This window comes from Schistocerca serialis, chromosome 6 (assembly GCF_023864345.2).
Source record: "Schistocerca serialis cubense isolate TAMUIC-IGC-003099 chromosome 6, iqSchSeri2.2, whole genome shotgun sequence".
Lineage (NCBI taxonomy): Eukaryota > Metazoa > Arthropoda > Insecta > Orthoptera > Acrididae > Schistocerca > Schistocerca serialis.
In genome coordinates, this window is record NC_064643.1 from 429,032,319 (window position 1) to 429,049,823 (window position 17,505).

Sequence of the window (17,505 nt, forward strand, 5' to 3'; positions counted from 1 at the left end):
AACGGAAGACCACTAAGAGCAACGAAGGACCGTCTGTCCGTAATCGCGTACACTTTATGAGGCTGATCGTGACAACATTTTGTCTAACATCGTCACAGGCGATGAAACATAGGCTCGTAACTTCCAACCGGAAACAAAATGGCTATCCATGGAACGGCGCCACACCACCTCTTCTCCGAAGAAAAAGTTCAAGGCCATACCCTGAGCCGGTAAAGTCATGGTGACAGTCTTCTGGGGCTCTGAAGGGGTTATCCTGTTTGATGTTCTCCGTTATAGTGCAACGATCAACTCTGGCGCGTATTTTATTACCCTCAGGAAACTGAAGAAACGATCTCAGCGTGTTTGTCGCCACAAAAATGAAACTAATTACTCCTTCTCCATGACAACGCAAGACCTCACACAGGCCTGTGCACCCTAGAGAAGCTCACAAAACTTCATTGGAATGTTCTTCCTCCTCTGCCTTACAGCCTGGATCCCGTACCTTCTGACTTCCCTGTGTCTGGTCCCGTGAAGGATGCAATACGCGGGACGCAGAATGTGGATGATGAGGAGGTTATTTATGCAGCAAGATGGCGGCTCTGACATCGACCAGTAGAGTGGTACCATGCGGGTATACAGGCCCTTCCAGTAAGGTGGTGTAAGGACGTCACCGTGAACGGAAATTATGTTGAAAAATAAGACGTTTTTGGTAAAAGAGTGGGGGATAATATGGTGGATTGGAACCTTGAATAAAACCAATCTGCTTTCAGAAAAAATGTGTTGCATTACTTACTGAACACCCCTCGTATAAAGGGAATAGGATTTTTTATGAATAGGCAGGAGAGGAAAAGAGCAAGTTACTGTAAACAGTTCAGTGGCAAGGAATATTCTCATCAGAATCTACAGTAAACCAACAGCAATATCTCAGGTATAGATATCACCAGCAAAAGAGGAAGAGAGAGATAGCTCGGGCAATATGAAGGGAGATGAAAAGCTAGTAATCATTGGGAATTGGAAATCCGTAATACGGAAGGGAAGACAAAACTATGGGGTAATATGGGTTTCATTGTAGGAATGGGGGAGTATAAAGAATGTGTGCAAGAGAAGATACCAACTGCATTACATCATGGTGAGATAGAGATCCCAAAATCATAAAGATGGTGTAGTCTCAGATGACTTTTTAGAGATGGTGAGGCAGTGTTGAGAAATGAACGAACAGTGTAGGTATCTGTTCATGCACATCTATCGCGTGTACTAGACTGTCTGGTGGAGAAATAAAGTATTTTGCATAACGTGTTGGTTCACTTGTCCTGAGGGGTTGATAAGGGGGGGGGGGGAGAGGGAAGGCAGAGGAAGGCCAACTCGGGACAGGAACATACCGCAACAGCAAAATTTTTACTTCAGTCTGCTTTAAAATCTTGGCAAAATGTGAAACAGCAACATAGTCCTGGTGTAACGGAAGTCTATGCGGTGACGAAATGGGTTTCCTTATCGATCGTTTCTCAGACTAACATGCGGTTTGGGAGGTTTACTCCCCACCAATGCAATCAAAAAACCAACAAGCAAGCATTAAAGTGGCCGATGTACCACGATAATGGAGATACAAGGCAAGATGGCTTCTTGCCATTCGGAGGAGGAGAAGGAGATTAGTCTTTAATGTCCCGTCGACAATGAGGTCATTGAAGACGGAGCAGAAGGTCGGGCTAGGGAAATCAGCTGTACCCTTGCGAGGGAACCAGCCCAGAATTTGCCTTAAGCGATTTAGTGAAATCACAGAAAACCTAAATAAGGATGGCCGGACGCGGGTTTGAACGTTCGTCCTCCCGAATGCGAGTCCAGTGCGCTAACCACTGCCCTACCTCGCTCGGTGTTGCCATTCGCTCTCGCTACTATCTACAGATTCTAGAGAGGCTTGTCCGAACGGGAGATAAAGATAGTCTTTCTATTGATGTAAAAAGCAGTTTGTGGGCGAAGTTAGGGACAGCTGGGATTCAGCGCGCTCGGAATTTACCTCATTCCACACAAGAAGAGACATCGTAGATCATCCAGTTTTATCGCCATGGCGCGCATGAACAGAAAGTATAATCTGCAGGATGATCAAAGTTTCTAAAAGTTGTAACACTCAGAAACAGTTGCCAGAATGAATCCAATCGTGGACTAACAAGGGGAGGCCGCCAATTGTGAAATTCAGATTCGATTCATACTGCGCATAATAAAAGCTCATGGCCAGAGGTGTAATGTGGCAAAGCACCAAGATGCACTTCTCAGCCGTTGTCGAGAAAATCGACAGTTAAAAGAAACCGTTGCGGTGATATACTCTCTACGATTAATGATTTTCTTCCACAGCGGTAAGCGCTCGGGTTTATAATCCGAAGGTCGCCGGATCGAATCTCGCACCATGCAACTTTTTTTTTTTTAGTATTGGTTTTTTGTAATTCAAATGTGTATATACACACACACACACACACGCACACACACACACACACACACACACACACACACACACACACACACATATATATATATATATATATATATATATATATATATATATATATATATTTCCCGGCAATCAGTTGCAACAATTATGCATATAATAAGTTGTTGAAAGTCGTTTGTCGTGGAAAAACTGGCGACTTCGAACATCATTATGTTTTCCGTAAACAGAGTTATATTTCACAAACGTTATTAATTGTCTTCATAATATTAACCACGTATAGTTAACGGAAGACATAGAAACGATATTCCGAAACGATTACGTATAGCGTAAGTCAAACGTTCGAATTAGAATAGAGACCCCACGAACACAATTTCGCTGTGGCAGGTATGAAATATAAACTCCGTTACTCGCTCGTTACACTTGAAGGACAGATGTTGAATGGGCCGAAACGAGCCGCCGCATAACAGCGTAGTTGCCTGCTAACTTCGAAAGAAAGTAGATGCAGTCCCTAGCGCAACTTATAACATCGTCGAAAAATCAGTGCGGACGTGAGAGCTTTGGTACACCCTGTTAAACAAACGGAAAAATGGAGGCGTTACAATTGGAGAGCGATCCGCCTTCACCAAAATGCATAAGCAATTCATTAATAGTTTAAAAAAATGGTTCAAATGGCTCTGAGCACTATGGGACTCAACTGCTGAGGTCATTAGTCCCCTAGAACTTAGAACTAGTTAAACCTAACTAACCTAAGGACATCACAAACATCCACGCCCGTGGCAGGATTCGAACCTGCGACCGTAGCGGTCTTGCGGTTCCAGACTGCAGCGCCTTTAACCGCACGGCCACGGCCACATTCCACGTGGGAAAAATATATCTAAAAACAAAGATGATGTGACTTACCAAATGAAAGTGCTGGCAGGTCGACAGACACACAAACATACACACAAAATTCAAGCTTTCGCAACAAACTGTTGCCTCATCAGGAAAGAGGGAAGGAGAGGGAAAGACGAAAGGATGTGGGTTTTAAGGGAGAGGGTAAGGAGTCATTCCAATCCCGGGAGCGGAAAGACTTACCTTAGGGGGAAAAAAGGACGGGTATACACTCGCACACACACACATATCCATCCACACATATACAGACACAAGCAGACATATTTAAAGACCAAATATGTCTGCTTGTGTCTGTATATGTGTGGATGGATATGTGTGTGTGTGCGAGTGTATACCCGTCCTTTTTTCCCCCTAAGGTAAGTCTTTCCGCTCCCGGGATTGGAATGACTCCTTACCCTCTCCCTTAAAACCCACATCCTTTCGTCTTTCCCTCTCCTTCCCTCTTTCCTGATGAGGCAACAGTTTGTTGCGAAAGCTTGAATTTTGTGTGTATGTTTGTGTGTCTGTCGACCTGCCAGCACTTTCATTTGGAAAGTCACATCATCTTTGTTTATATATATTTGAATTACAAAAACTAATAATAAAATAAAATTGCATGGTGCGAGATTTGATCTGGTGACCGGATTACGAACCCGAGCGCTTACCGCTACGCCACGACGCTGTAGAAAGCTGTTAATCGTAGAGAGTATTTCACCGCAACGGTTTCTTTTAACTGTCGATTTTCTCGACAACGGCTGAGAAGTGCATCTTGGTGCTTTGCCACATTACACCTCTGGCCATGAGCTTTTATTATGCGCAGTATGAATCGAATCTGAATTTCACAATTGGCAGCCTCCCCTTGTAAGTGCAAGAAAATAAATATATTGCACTGGTCATATTCCACGGACTCCGTCGAAAGTCGTCTCCAGTAAGTGGAAAGAAGACAGAGATATACATTTAACTTATTTCATGTGCAGTGCAATGAAAAGACTTTACACTTTGAAAGACTATTACAGTGATAATACTAATTATAAACTAACCTAAAACATTAATTTGAAGAGTTTATGTGAATACACTGTTCGCTGGATGAGTAGGAGACGCTTAATGGAAAGCTCTTTAGTCCGCAGCTCGTGGTCGTGTGGCAGCGTTCTCGCTTCCCGCGCCGGGGTTCCCGGGTTCGATTCCGGCAGGGTCAGGGATTTTCTCTGCCTCGTGATGACTGGGTGTTGTGTGATGTCCTTAGGTTAGTTAGGTTTAGGTAGTTCTAGGGGACAGTGCGGCTCTCGCAGCCGAGCGAAGGAGACGTGCGGTGTGTGCTCTCCGCTGTCAGAGAGAGCCCGCGCGCCTTGTTTACTTTCTTCGGCCGACACTAACGTGACGCCGTAGCGCTACAAGACCATGGCAAACCAATACAGAAGATCAACCTTGAAATTCACATTTCGGAACGACTTTACCCGACCAAAGGCGCTCGAAGTCGAACGCTTTTTAAAAGAGGAAGCCAAGATCCCGGCTGCCGACATTGTCGGCATTCACTTTTCGATCGTCAGTAGCACGGTCTATGTAAAGCTCATAAACGAAACTACATGCAACAAGGTGCTTCGTGAGATGAAACAAGAACTCCGCTTCTGCCATGCAGATGGCAATGCTGGCAACGTCGAGGTCGGCCATGCCGCAATGGGACTGCGGACTATCCGCATATTCGAACTTCCATTTGAACTCCCGGCGGCAGAAGTTGTAGCGGCGCTCCGCCCCTACGGCACGGTACACGAACACGTGGCTGAAAAATGGACCCAGTTTAAGACGTATCCAGTACTCAATGGAGTACGCCAAGTGCGCATAGATCTCCAACGACACGTGCCATCCTATCTACAGATAGGAGGATGCCGGGCCATAGTTATTTATGACGGCCAGCCGAAGACGTGTTCCGGATGCGGCAAAGAAGGACACCTTCGTTCCGAGTGCCTCCATCGTCGGATCACACAACTCCCACCGAAGGACGTTGCACCACCAGCGGCGAAGACTGTTCTACCCGTGACTTACGCGGCGGCGCTCACGACGTTCTCCACACAACAGACACGGCCGACCGCTTCAGCGGTACAAGAATCACTTTCCACGGACAAAAACCTGGATGATCCGCCGGCCTGGCCAGTGGTGGAAAATAGTACTACGACTCTGGAGCTACCGAACGCGACAGACATTGACGCCGGCAAGATGGCAATTGATTCCCTTATTGTACCGACCGAAGCGTTTGTTCCGGCGGAGCGTGAGTCAGTGTCGTCTCCTGACAATGAAGGCCATGTACGGAAGCAGCGATCACCGAAACGCCGAAAGCACCGTCGTCGGACCGTGTCGGAACACAGCGGTTCGCATTCGGCCGGGGAAGCTGAGGCTGTTTCCACTGACTCCAACCTTGCAGAACAGACAGAAAAACATGCAGCTTTCGAACATCAGCCCATTGACAGAAACAGTGAGCAGCGGGAAGGTACCAGTGCAGGCAGCGAAGTCGCCCGGTCCCTTACTACCAACCATTCCGAGGCTATGGAACATGAACAGACATCCGCGCCCACTTCGTGGGCCGAGGACGTCGAGACACAAGATCCCGACCCGCGGCCAGCTGAGGCGCCGCCGGATCATGCAGCATAAGCAGCACAAGGAGGACGGCGTTTGGCGGGGGGTGACATCACTTCCGATGTTCGCTTCTCTCCAACTTCAACATGGATAACCTCGCCCAAACAAGGCGTTGCCAGGCTTACCGCCTGGCGACAATGAATATCAACATGATCAGTTCTCCTGTCAAGATCCAACTTTTGAAAGAAACCATACGAGCCATGGGAGTTGACTTTGCTTTCCTACAAGAAGTGAAAACGACTGCCCTCCCGCACTTTTACGGTTACGCCACACATGTGACGCCCGGTAGCCCTGCAGACACCGGAGTGGCAATATTAGTGCGTGAAGGTATTGAAGTTACCGACGTCACGTTTCTTCCCTCCGCGCGGGGAATAGCATTTATGGCACTCAACACCCGATTCATTAATGTTTACGCGCCGTCGGGTACCACAAGACGTCACGACCGCGCCAGATACTACTCCATAGATGTCGCTCCCCTTTTCCTTGGACGATACGACCACAGCGTCTTCGCCGGCGATTTTAATTGCGTACTTCACCCCAAGGACCAAATCCCACACTACATGCCTTGTCCGGAACTGCGTGCGATGATCCAAGAACTTCACTTGTGCGACACGTGGGAAAAAGTCCACGGTAACCGCTCTGGCCACACTCATCTTACCAGTCATTCGGCCAGCCGACTTGACCGCATATATGTGTCACAAGATCTCACACAAGGTGTGGTGGACGCCGAATTATGGCCTCAAGCCTATTCCGATCACAGTGCCTATATCTGCACTATACACCTACGCCCCCAACAAGTCTGGCGCAGCAATGGCTTTTGGAAGCTCAACATAACTCATCTCCAGGACCTGGATTGCCGTCGGCAAGTTGCAGCAACGTGGACTGTGAACGCTGTCACCCACGATACACCTCGACCCTGGAGTGGTGGCTCCTCTGTGCCAAACCAGCAATTCGTAGGACACTTATGCGATATGGCAAGGACGTGACTGCGTGGCATCGACAGACCCTCGATTTTTACTACGCGGCACTTAGGGACCTCGACGCCTTACCCCCTTCCCCGGAGAGACAACATGACCAAAGCAGAATCAAGGCTTACATACTATCATTGACGAAGCGTCGACTAGAAGGTGCAGTAGTCCGCTCTCGACGGCACGACCGAACGGTTGCAGAGGAACCCACTATGCACCACGTTGTGGCGGATAAGCGCCGACAACGTCAACATTTAATCACACAACTCAGGACACACGACGGTCGCTTATGTACTACTCAAGCAACCATAGTAAATGCGGTGGAGGATCATTTTCATCATCTTTACAAGGAAAGAACCGTCATTGACGAGGCCACTACTGAAGTGTTACAGCAGATAACACGTACCATCGACGAGGCTACCGTGAATGCACTAACAGAGGAAATCTCAGTCGAAGAAGTCGAAGACGCCGTGGACAAAGGTGCGGCCAATAAATCTCCTGGACCTGATGGATTGCCCATCGAATTCTACCGGACTTTCCGTGACATCATGATGCCTCGCTGGGTTATAATGTTCCGCGAACTTATGTCTCCAGACTGTGTTGTGCCGCCAGCGTTTGTAGAAGGTCTCCTCATACCAGTACACAAGCCAGGTGGAGGGCTATCGATTAACGACTATCGGCCGCTTACAATGTTGAACGCCGATTACAAGATTTTCACCAGGATTATGGCGAGCCGTATTAAGATGACTTTGCCGATGATCCTCGCTCCAGAACAGACGTCGCAGGGGGGGAGAAGCCAACATACACATGGCCACCGGTGACTGCAGGGACTTAATAGCGATCGCTTCTGCGTGCCGTCTGAGAGCGGCGATCGTCTCCGTCGATTTCAACCGCGCCTTTGATAGAGTGCACCACAACTTCCTCCTACGAGTGATGGACTGTATGGGATTCCCCCCGGGCCTCATCGACACCCTACGGCGTCTTTGGACCGCAGCCAGCTCACTCGTCCAGGTCAATGGAAGGACGGTAGGACCAGTACCCATTAAGAGGTCTCTACGACAGGGTTGTCCCCTTTCTACCTACCTTTATGCAATCGCACTCGAGCCACTCCTAGGTGGCCTTAACCACCGCCTATCTGGTATCACGCTGCGGGACGTCACCTTTCGCTATAGGACATACGCTGACGACCTGCTACTGCTGGTTCGTTCCAATGACGAAGTTCAAAGCGTACTAACCTGGATTGAGCGATACGGACAGGCCGCAGGCAGTCTTCTGAACATCAACAAGTCGGCGGCGTTGGACATTGGGCGTGGTCTCGGACCGGAAGCCCTCGCTCCCCTCCCACCAGTTTCTGATCTGCGATATTTGGGAATCACGTTCAAGAAAGATGTACGTAAAACAGCTGCAGCAAACTACCGACGGTTATTACAGATCATACGCGCAATGGTGCGACAGAACCTGCTCCGGGACTTGAATCAGCTACAACGTGTTGAATACCTGAACCTCTACGTAGCATCCAAACTCAACCACGTGGCACAGGTCCTCCCACTACCGCTGCAGATAGGTCGCCGGCTTCAGGCGGCCTTCAGTTACTACGTTTCCGCAGGTCATATCTTTAAAGTACGATACCACACTCTTATCCTCCCAGTGCACAAAGGAGGGCTGGGATTGGTCAACGTCAGGGCCAGAGCAGCTGCCCTTTACATGAGCAACATGAGGAAACGATGTAAAAGTCAATATACCTCTCTCACGGGTCGTTTACTACAGGTTCTGATGCCAGCCAGCCTCTAACGTCCCGCCGGTGTCTGTTGCGCACGTCGCACCACAGCTTTCCCATGTGTCGACCTTCATTCTTGATTACAGCTATGTCAGCTTGAACCTCTCCGCCACACGTCCACCAAAGGCGAAAGATTTTTATACCAACCTTCTGCGGGCTGTTCACCATAACGTGGTGGAAAACAAGTACCCTACGGTTCACTGGCCAAGAGTGTGGAAAACGATACACCACCACTTTCTGTCATCCACTGTGCGTTCGAAGTGGTATCAGATCGCCAACAAAAAATATGCCACACGCCAGCGACTTCACACTATTGGACTGGCAGACTCCCCTTATTGCCCAGATTGTCACCTTTTGGATACCGATGAACATCGTTTTACTTGCGCATCATCGTCCGGAGTTTGGCGACTAACACAGAAGATATTGGCTTGTTACCTCCGGGTCACACCTGATATGATTGACCCGCAGACCCTACTCTGTCCCGATGAGACTTACTTTCCGGCTGCAAAGTATCATGCGCTTACATGGTTCAAAGGACTTACCGTCGCCTACATCTTTAGCGACGGAGAGAAAGAGCAGCTTGATTACTGGTGGTTCCTACAAAATGCTCACAATGCCCTCGAACGCACACCGAAATACCGTACGCTCTTCGCAAATTATTTACGCAGCGTTTTCGTCAACCCCCCACTCAGCTGGGGAGTGCCAGGCTGTGGTTAATATGCTGTGCCGCATCACACTAACGGCTCAACGTTCTGCCTTGTCAGCCATGACCAAAGGAAGAGACAAGCTGCTGCAAGGATACTGTTTTCCTTGAGGCACTAGCGAAGCAGAATGCCTCCGTTGCAGATGCCCTTCAAAGGCGCTATTGGAGATTTCAGATAACGATGGCAAGGCTCCATGTGGAACCAGTTACATTATTGAAGAACCTTTTAGTTAGAATTACATCAGTGGTTTATATTTTTATTTTTTTGATTACTCTTTTATGCCACCTTTGTTGTTGTAACACTTACTTGTAACACTTAGTTACTAGACTTCTCATTTGTACACGCTCCCTAAATGTAATCATATAAAAAAAAAGAAAAAGTGGCAACGGATAGCCCTAACCTTGATTCCCATACCTCCCCTGGTCTATAGGCAGCTCTCTGGGGTGGGTTTCCTCAGGAGCCAACGCCTGAAGTGGATCAGATTTTTTTTGTTATAGGATGACAAGTGGCGGTGGCACTTAGGTTTATTTATTTATTTATTTATTTTTTTAGTTCCATTTTCCTAAGGGGCTTTTTAAGGGAAAAAAGTGGTCCAAAAAGGGGGTAGCGTCTAATAACATAAAAAAAAGGTGACTGATGACGATAACTGTTAAGTACCATAGTGCGCAGAGCCATTTGAATCATTTTTTTTGCAAGCTCTTTAATTCAGTCTTAAAACTACAGCACATTAGCTATAACACATTTACTATGTCCAGACAGGTTGAGTATCTGTATAAGCTTGTGTCTGTCTCCAATCTACACTAATGTCAATTCCTTGATATCTTTTTAGAGGTTTCTTTTAGTGCCTGTGGCATTTTCGTGCCTTTTTGCTACTTTTTTTTGAGGGGGTGGGGGGAGAAATAATATTAAAATGTCAAATATCGTGACGATGTCTTTGCATTCCATAAAATCGAAGGAAACAACGTTGAAGGCCCTGCCGCAAACGGTTTAGAACATCGTGGTAAACGTAAATCACCTTAAATAGACCCATATCTGACCCACAACGAATTGTACATTTCATCTTATTCCTTTGTGTCTCAGTGGATACCATTGCCGTTACTTTAACTACAAAGCAAGTGTGTGGTTCAAATAACTGATCTTAATCCCCACGAATGGTGAGCTGTGTTAGGAGACTAATAATAATAATTAACAATAATAATAATAATAATAATAGTAATAATGATAATGATAATGATAAAAAATAGTGGAACAATGGGTTTCGTTAGGGGGCTACTTGTGACAATGATATTAAAAATAAAGAGTGAATTTATGTGTCATGTTGGCTGGCTGTTTATCTGGTGTAATATTTGTTGTTTTTGTTGCGTGAAGTAGATGTTTACCTTCCATCTGACTAACAGGGATTCAGGCATGGTGGCTTCGACTGAGATATCAATAGGCGGACCACTCGGAGCTGTAACACAAAATTCGTTTTAGATCAAACAAAAGATTTCCACTGATGAAAGCTATTTAGAAATGAGACCTTACCTTCTTGCAAAGTGTAAGCAGTTGTTGGGTCGCTCGGGGCACTGGGTCCGACCTCGTTCACGGCCACGAGCCTCAGTTTGTACGCCGTGGCTGGTTTGAGTCCGCCTAGGCGCGCTGTGCGTGCGCTGCCTCCGACAGTGACGTTGTTCCATACATTTAAACTCGAGTCCTCCTCTTGGAACTGCACTATGTAGTGTGAAATCGGCGCGTGGCCCGAGTAGGGAGTGCCCCATGCGACGTTCACCCAACGGCTGTTAGTCTCCAAGACCTCAACTCGTCCTGGAGATTCAGGAGGCTCTGGAACAGATTTTCATTGTACGAGAGAACGTTCAATAAGAAACACAACACTTTTTTCTCAAAGCAGGATGGTTTTATTCATGATTTAAATACGTCATACCGTTCCCTATTTCATTTACCACTAGCAGACCCTAGCACCCCTGATTCCTTAAACAATCAAACTTATGTGTGTAAAACAGCTTGCAAAGTCTGATTACTTTACAGGTAAGTTAATATGTTAAGTGTTTAACATTAACCTGTAAGAAAGAAAAAGCTTAGACAAGGTTTAAAATTATGTTCGAAGTTCGTGGGAAGTCGTCCACTGCTATCATTATCAAATACTGGATGAGTGTAGTCTAGGTCATTTTCACTTTGTTTCGTCCGCAGCTCGTGGTCTTGCGGTAGCGTTCTCGCTTCCCGCGCACTGTGTCCCGGGAATCAACGACTCAAACCAGACAGTCAGTGGTATAAAATAGCATAAAGCCATAAAGTTCTTGGAACATATATATACACTCCTGGAAATGGAAAAAAGAACACATTGACACCGGTGTGTCAGACCCACCATACTTGCTCCGGACACTGCGAGAGGGCTGTACAAGCAATGATCACACGCACGGCACAGCGGACACACCAGGAACCGCGGTGTTGGCCGTCGAATGGCGCTAGCTGCGCAGCATTTGTGCACCGCCGCCGTCAGTGTCAGCCAGTTTGCCGTGGCATACGGAGCTCTATCGCAGTCTTTAACACTGGTAGCATGCCGCGACAGCGTGGACGTGAACCGTATGTGCAGTTGACGGACTTTGAGCGAGGGCGTATAGTGGGCATGCGGGAGGCCGGGTGGACGTACCGCCGAATTGCTCAACACGTGGGGCGTGAGGTCTCCACAGTACATCGATGTTGTCGCCAGTGGTCGGCGGAAGGTGCACGTGCCCGTCGACCTGGGACCGGACCGCAGCGACGCACGGATGCACGCCAAGACCGTAGGATCCTACGCAGTGCCGTAGGGGACCGCACCGCCACTTCCCAGCAAATTAGGGACACTGTTGCTCCTGGGGTATCGGCGAGGACCATTCGCAACCGTCTCCATGAAGCTGGGCTACGGTCCCGCACACCGTTAGGCCGTCTTCCGCTCACGCCCCAACATCGTGCAGCCTGCCTCCAGTGGTGTCGCGACAGGCGTGAATGGAGGGACGAATGGAGACGTGTCGTCTTCAGCGATGAGAGTCGCTTCTGCCTTGGTGCCAATGATGGTCGTATGCGTGTTTGGCGCCGTGCAGGTGAGCGCCACAATCAGGACTGCATACGACCGAGGCACACAGAGCCAACACCCGGCATCATGGTGTGGGGAGCGATCTCCTACACTGGCCGTACACCACTGGTGATCGTCGAGGGGACACTGAATAGTGCACGGTACATCCAAACCGTCATCGAACCCATCGTTCTACCATTCCCAGACCGGCAAGGGAACTTGCTGTTCCAACAGGACAATGCACGTCCGCATGTATCTCGTGCCACCCAATGTGCTCTAGAAGGTGTAAGTCAACTACTCTGGCCAGCAAGATCTCCGGATCTGTCCCCCATTGAGCATGTTTAGGACTGGATGAAGCGTCGTCTCACGCGGTCTGCACGTCCAGCACGAACGCTGGTCCAACTGAGGCGCCAGGTGGAAATGGCATGGCAAGCCGTTCCACAGGACTACATCCAGCATCTCTACGATCGTCTCCATGGGAGAATAGCAGCCTGCATTGCTGCGAAAGGTGGATATACACTGTACTAGTGCCGACATTGTGCATGCTCTGTTGCCTGTGTCTATGTGCCTGTGGTTCTGTCAGTGTGATCATGTGATGTATCTGACCCCAGGAATGTGTCAATAAAGTTTCCCCTTCCTGGGACAATGAATTCACGGTGTTCTTATTTCAATTTCCAGGAGTGTATATATATATATATATATATATATATATATATATATATATACAGTCTTGTCCACTTAGAATGGCCGCATACAACTGGAGGGATGTGCTACACACCATAAGAGGTCTCTCCACATAGCACGCGAATCGGAAATTAACAATCGACCAGAAAACAGACCTGATAAATGCGGCGATTCTGTCAAAAGCATGGTACCTGGCGCAAATCTTAAGCATACCGACAGAAACTGCGCGAGCACTAACGAGCGCAGTGGCGTCGAAATATATTCAAAGTGGCGCAAGCAATGTGCTCGGTGCCAACGAAAGAAGGGGGACTAGGTCTAGTTGATATAAAGACCAAATGTGCAGCCCTTCTACTAAAACGAACACTCGCCATCCAGGACAAAAATCCTGACAACGTCACAACCAAGATAATTGGAAGATACAAGCCCACATCAGAAGAAGCGCCGGTCGACACGAGGCACATTCCCTTCAGAATGCGACACGTCAGGCTGCACTACGCCAACAAAAGTTACGTTCTGGAAACCGTGGCGAACCCCAGCCACGGAACAGCCAAGAGAATATACTGGGCCCTCAGGGGGAAGCCGGCAAAAAACAAAATTGAACACAAACTCCCGCAATCCAATTGGAAATAAATATGGGGAAACGTCTCGCAAAATGTGTTGCCTAAACATGCGAAGGAGGCATGGTACAAAATAGTTAACAGAACAGTAGCAACCAACCAAAGACTGGCGGAGATAAAACTCGTCGCAAGTGACAAGTGCGACGTATGTGCCATGACCGACACCCTCGAGCACCGATTCACCTGCGGGCATTCCATCAACATCTGGGAAGCGTGCCAGCAGATGGTGGCCCACATCAACAGAACGGCGCTGGGAAGCATCACAGTGGAAGCAATCACCGCCCCAGACTGCAACCCATTTCCACGACCCAAGCGACTGGCGACTCTCTGGATCCTCGCCATGGCGGCACACGCCATCGTAGCGCGGAGGCAGACCGACCAGCTGGCCTTCCTCATGGACCTCTGGGAGGAGAACAAGACGGCTCAGCAACACAGGCGCCACCGCGAGAACTTCAGAAACTTCCTGCAGATTCCACTGCAGACAGCGATCGCCAGAGTCCTCCCCAGCCTGTGACTCTCAGCATTGCCACCAACCACCTCACCACACTCACCACAAGAATAACGTGTGCAGCGATAGTGAATAAATGCAACAGAAAAGATAAAGTGCTTTCTCCTCTCGCGTCAAATAATGAGGTATAGTAGTATAAAGCGTTTCCTCTTAGTGAAATCAGTGATGCAAAGTGCTTCTCACCAAACATCTGTCATGCTCGCAGCCAAAACAGTGTCAAAAGTATGCCCAGTAGTACTACCAGTTTTTTTAATTATTATTTTTTCATTATTTGTACTGTATTGTCTAGGAGATAAGCATTTCTTAGTGGAAAGTGCCAACTACTCATAATTTTTTTAAAATGATTTCCTTTACTATGTGCCTATAGAATTATATTGTTTACTCACAAAAAAAAGGTTCGATTCCCGGCGGGGTCAGGGATTTCCTCTGCCTCGTGATGGCTGGGTGTGTGTGTTCTTCATCATCATTGACACGCAAGTCGCCGAAGTGGCGTCAACTACAACGGACTTTCAATACGGCGGCCAAACTTCCCCGCATGGGGCCTCCCGGCCAACAATGCCATACGATTATTCATTCACTGTTTTAAGCGATTATTTTTTCATGCACCTCAATATTTATGATGTCATATCTCCTGACTACGTGTCGCGTAACCATACAATTTTGCAGACACATTAAGTGATATATGTGGATACTGTCTGCAGAACATGTTGCGAATCGAGTTAGTAATAACACAGTAATAAATTAAAATGTCATGCCTCATGCTCAAGTTTCACTGCAAGAATAACGGAACTGTAGTACGCAACAAACGTTTTCCCTTTAATCATTTTCTGGAGATATCAGCAAGAGAACGTTTCATAAAGGTTTGAAATTGTGTGTAAAGTTTGTTGATAGGCCCTAAGTGCTCTCATTCTCAAATAGTGGATAAATACAACATGGGTACCTTTGCCTGCCATGTGTTACGCTGCCTGAAGACACATACTCAATTTCTAGCTGTAATACTTGTCTTACTGTATTAAACATTTAATGTAAGATTATACCTCTTAATGAGGAGATTATGACAGCATTTTAAATTTTTAAAATCGGTCAGTAATTACATGAAATACTGGAAACCACGTTTTTGTTGCCCCTGAGGGCTATTAAACAGGCAACCTGCAACTAGAATGTGTCAGGTAAGGCTTTTAGTAACATAAAACACTATTTTTCAACACAATCTACGTTCATCTCTATGGCCTTCGCCCCATTAATGTGAGAGCCTGTATGCCGTCACGGTAGCACTGTTTCAGTGAGGGTTATCAGCTAAGTTCTTGTTAGTTCTTGCTGAATCACTAACTTACCCATAATTGCTGCTATGTTTCCCGCAGAGTCCATCCTTCAGTGGACAGAAAAGACGGATGGTACAAGGTGCGAGATCTGGGCTGCAGGACGGAGGTGGCAAAACAGTCCACCGAATTTTTGTGATCTTCTCTCGGCGGCGCAAACTTGAGAGCGACCTTGCGTTATCAGGTAGAGAGAGTACTACGTTCACATTTCTGTGACCACGAATATGCTGTAAACATTTCTTCATTTCCCCAAGAGTCCCAAACAGAATTCGAAGTTGATCGTTTGGCCATGAGGGAGTTCATTGAACAGAATAATCCCTTCAGAGGCCCAGAAGACTGTAGTCGTGACTTTCCCTGTTGAGGATACTGTTTTGAGCTGCTTCTTCGAAGGAGACATTATATGGTGCCACTCCGTGGATTACCGTGTCGTTTCTGGCTCAAAGAGGTGACTTCATGCCGCATCGTCTGTGAAATCGTCGTCATCATCCTCAAAACAGTGAAGCAGCTCGGCATAGATGGTCCTTCTTTACGCTTCATGCTCCTCCGTAGGTTTAGAGAACCCAGCGACCAGGAACCTTTGTATACGCTAACTCGTGCACAAGTGTGTCAACGGTACCAAGCTGCTTGATTGTTATTTGTTGATCACCGCGAATAATAGTGCCCGCACTTCGCAACACTGCAGGCGTCACAGCTGTGTGGGGCCAGTCTGCTAATGGGAGATCAGATTCCCCTCACCATAGTTTGTTGACGGCGGACGGTTTTTGCCCAGAGATTTATCGTGCTATTATCCACAGCTTGGTGTCCGTAAATATTCTATGAACGCCTGTGAATATTTTTGATGATCCGGTTTTCCACGAAAAGAAATTCAGTATTCCTCTTTGCTTGGATACTCCCTGCCGCCGTTGGATAAGCAGCAGCCAGCAGCAAGTCGCACTTTTAGCTCACTTATTTGTTTTATAGTTTTATCCTTAATTTATTTGCGTGTTTTTGGGTTCTTGCATAGTTTAATTCACAAATTTCGGGCGTATTATAGTATTTGAGAGTTGTAGCATCGCGTTTTAGTACCCGTATAGTGTAAATTTGCGTAGTCGTCAGTTATCTGTTTGTTTTGAACGGGTTGTGAGATAAAAGAGAGGAAAAAAATTGTTAGGGATGGATAGGGACTGCGCCTGTTGTGTACGGATTCAGGGGGAATTGGCCACCGTCCGTAAACAGCTGGAAGCTGTGTTGGCCGTGGTCGACAGGCTCCAGGCTGTGGCCCTGGGCCGCGGTGACTTTGAGACACCCGAGGCGAGCGCTTTGGTGTCTCTGGAAGCTGTAGCATCGCCTGCGATCTCGTGATGCCACTGTGCCCTCGGATTCGGACGTCCCTGCCGGTCGACACTTGCCTGACGGTGATTGGCGAACTGTGGCGGGGTCGTGAATCGCTGGGCGGAAGGCGCAAGTTAGTGCTGGCCGCAAGGCTGTACCTTTACGCCTTCGTAACAGGTTTGAGGTACTGCCCACTGCTGAAAGTAGTTCTGAGCCAGCAAGGGCGGCCTCGCCTGTTGCGGCAGTGGCCGGTCTTCTTCAGAGGTCCGGACAAGCGCAAAGGGTGGGATAGCTTGTCATTGGGAGCTCCAATGTTATGCGGGGGATGAAGCCCCTTAGGGATATGGCAGCTAAGGAAGGGAAGAAAGACAATGTGCACTCCGTGTGCATACCGCAGGGAGTCATCCAAGATGTGGAAAGAGTCCTTCCGGATACCATGAAGAGTACAGGGTGCAGCCAACTGCAGGTGGTGGCTCATGTCGGCACTAATGACATGTGACGCTATGGTTCGGAAGAGATTCTCTCTGGTTTCCGGAGGCTGTCTGAGTTCGTGAAGACTGCCAGTCTTGCTAGCAAGATGAAAGCAGAGCTCACCATCTACAGCATCGATGACAGGACCGATTGCGCACCTTTGGTACAGAGCCGAGTGGA

At 47.8% G+C, this 17,505-nt stretch overlaps 1 protein-coding gene across 1 annotated transcript in view; it reads right to left on the reverse strand.

The window, feature by feature from the left end:
• Positions 1-17,505, reverse strand: part of LOC126484903 (Down syndrome cell adhesion molecule-like protein Dscam2) — a 505,795-nt gene that overhangs the window by 244,647 nt on the left and 243,643 nt on the right. The window contains exons 14-15 of the mRNA XM_050108503.1: positions 10,891-11,187; positions 10,746-10,816 (exon numbers count right to left, since the gene is read on the reverse strand). Coding sequence (XP_049964460.1) covers positions 10,746-10,816; positions 10,891-11,187 — 368 coding nt within the window. The remainder of the gene's footprint in view (positions 1-10,745; positions 10,817-10,890; positions 11,188-17,505) is intronic.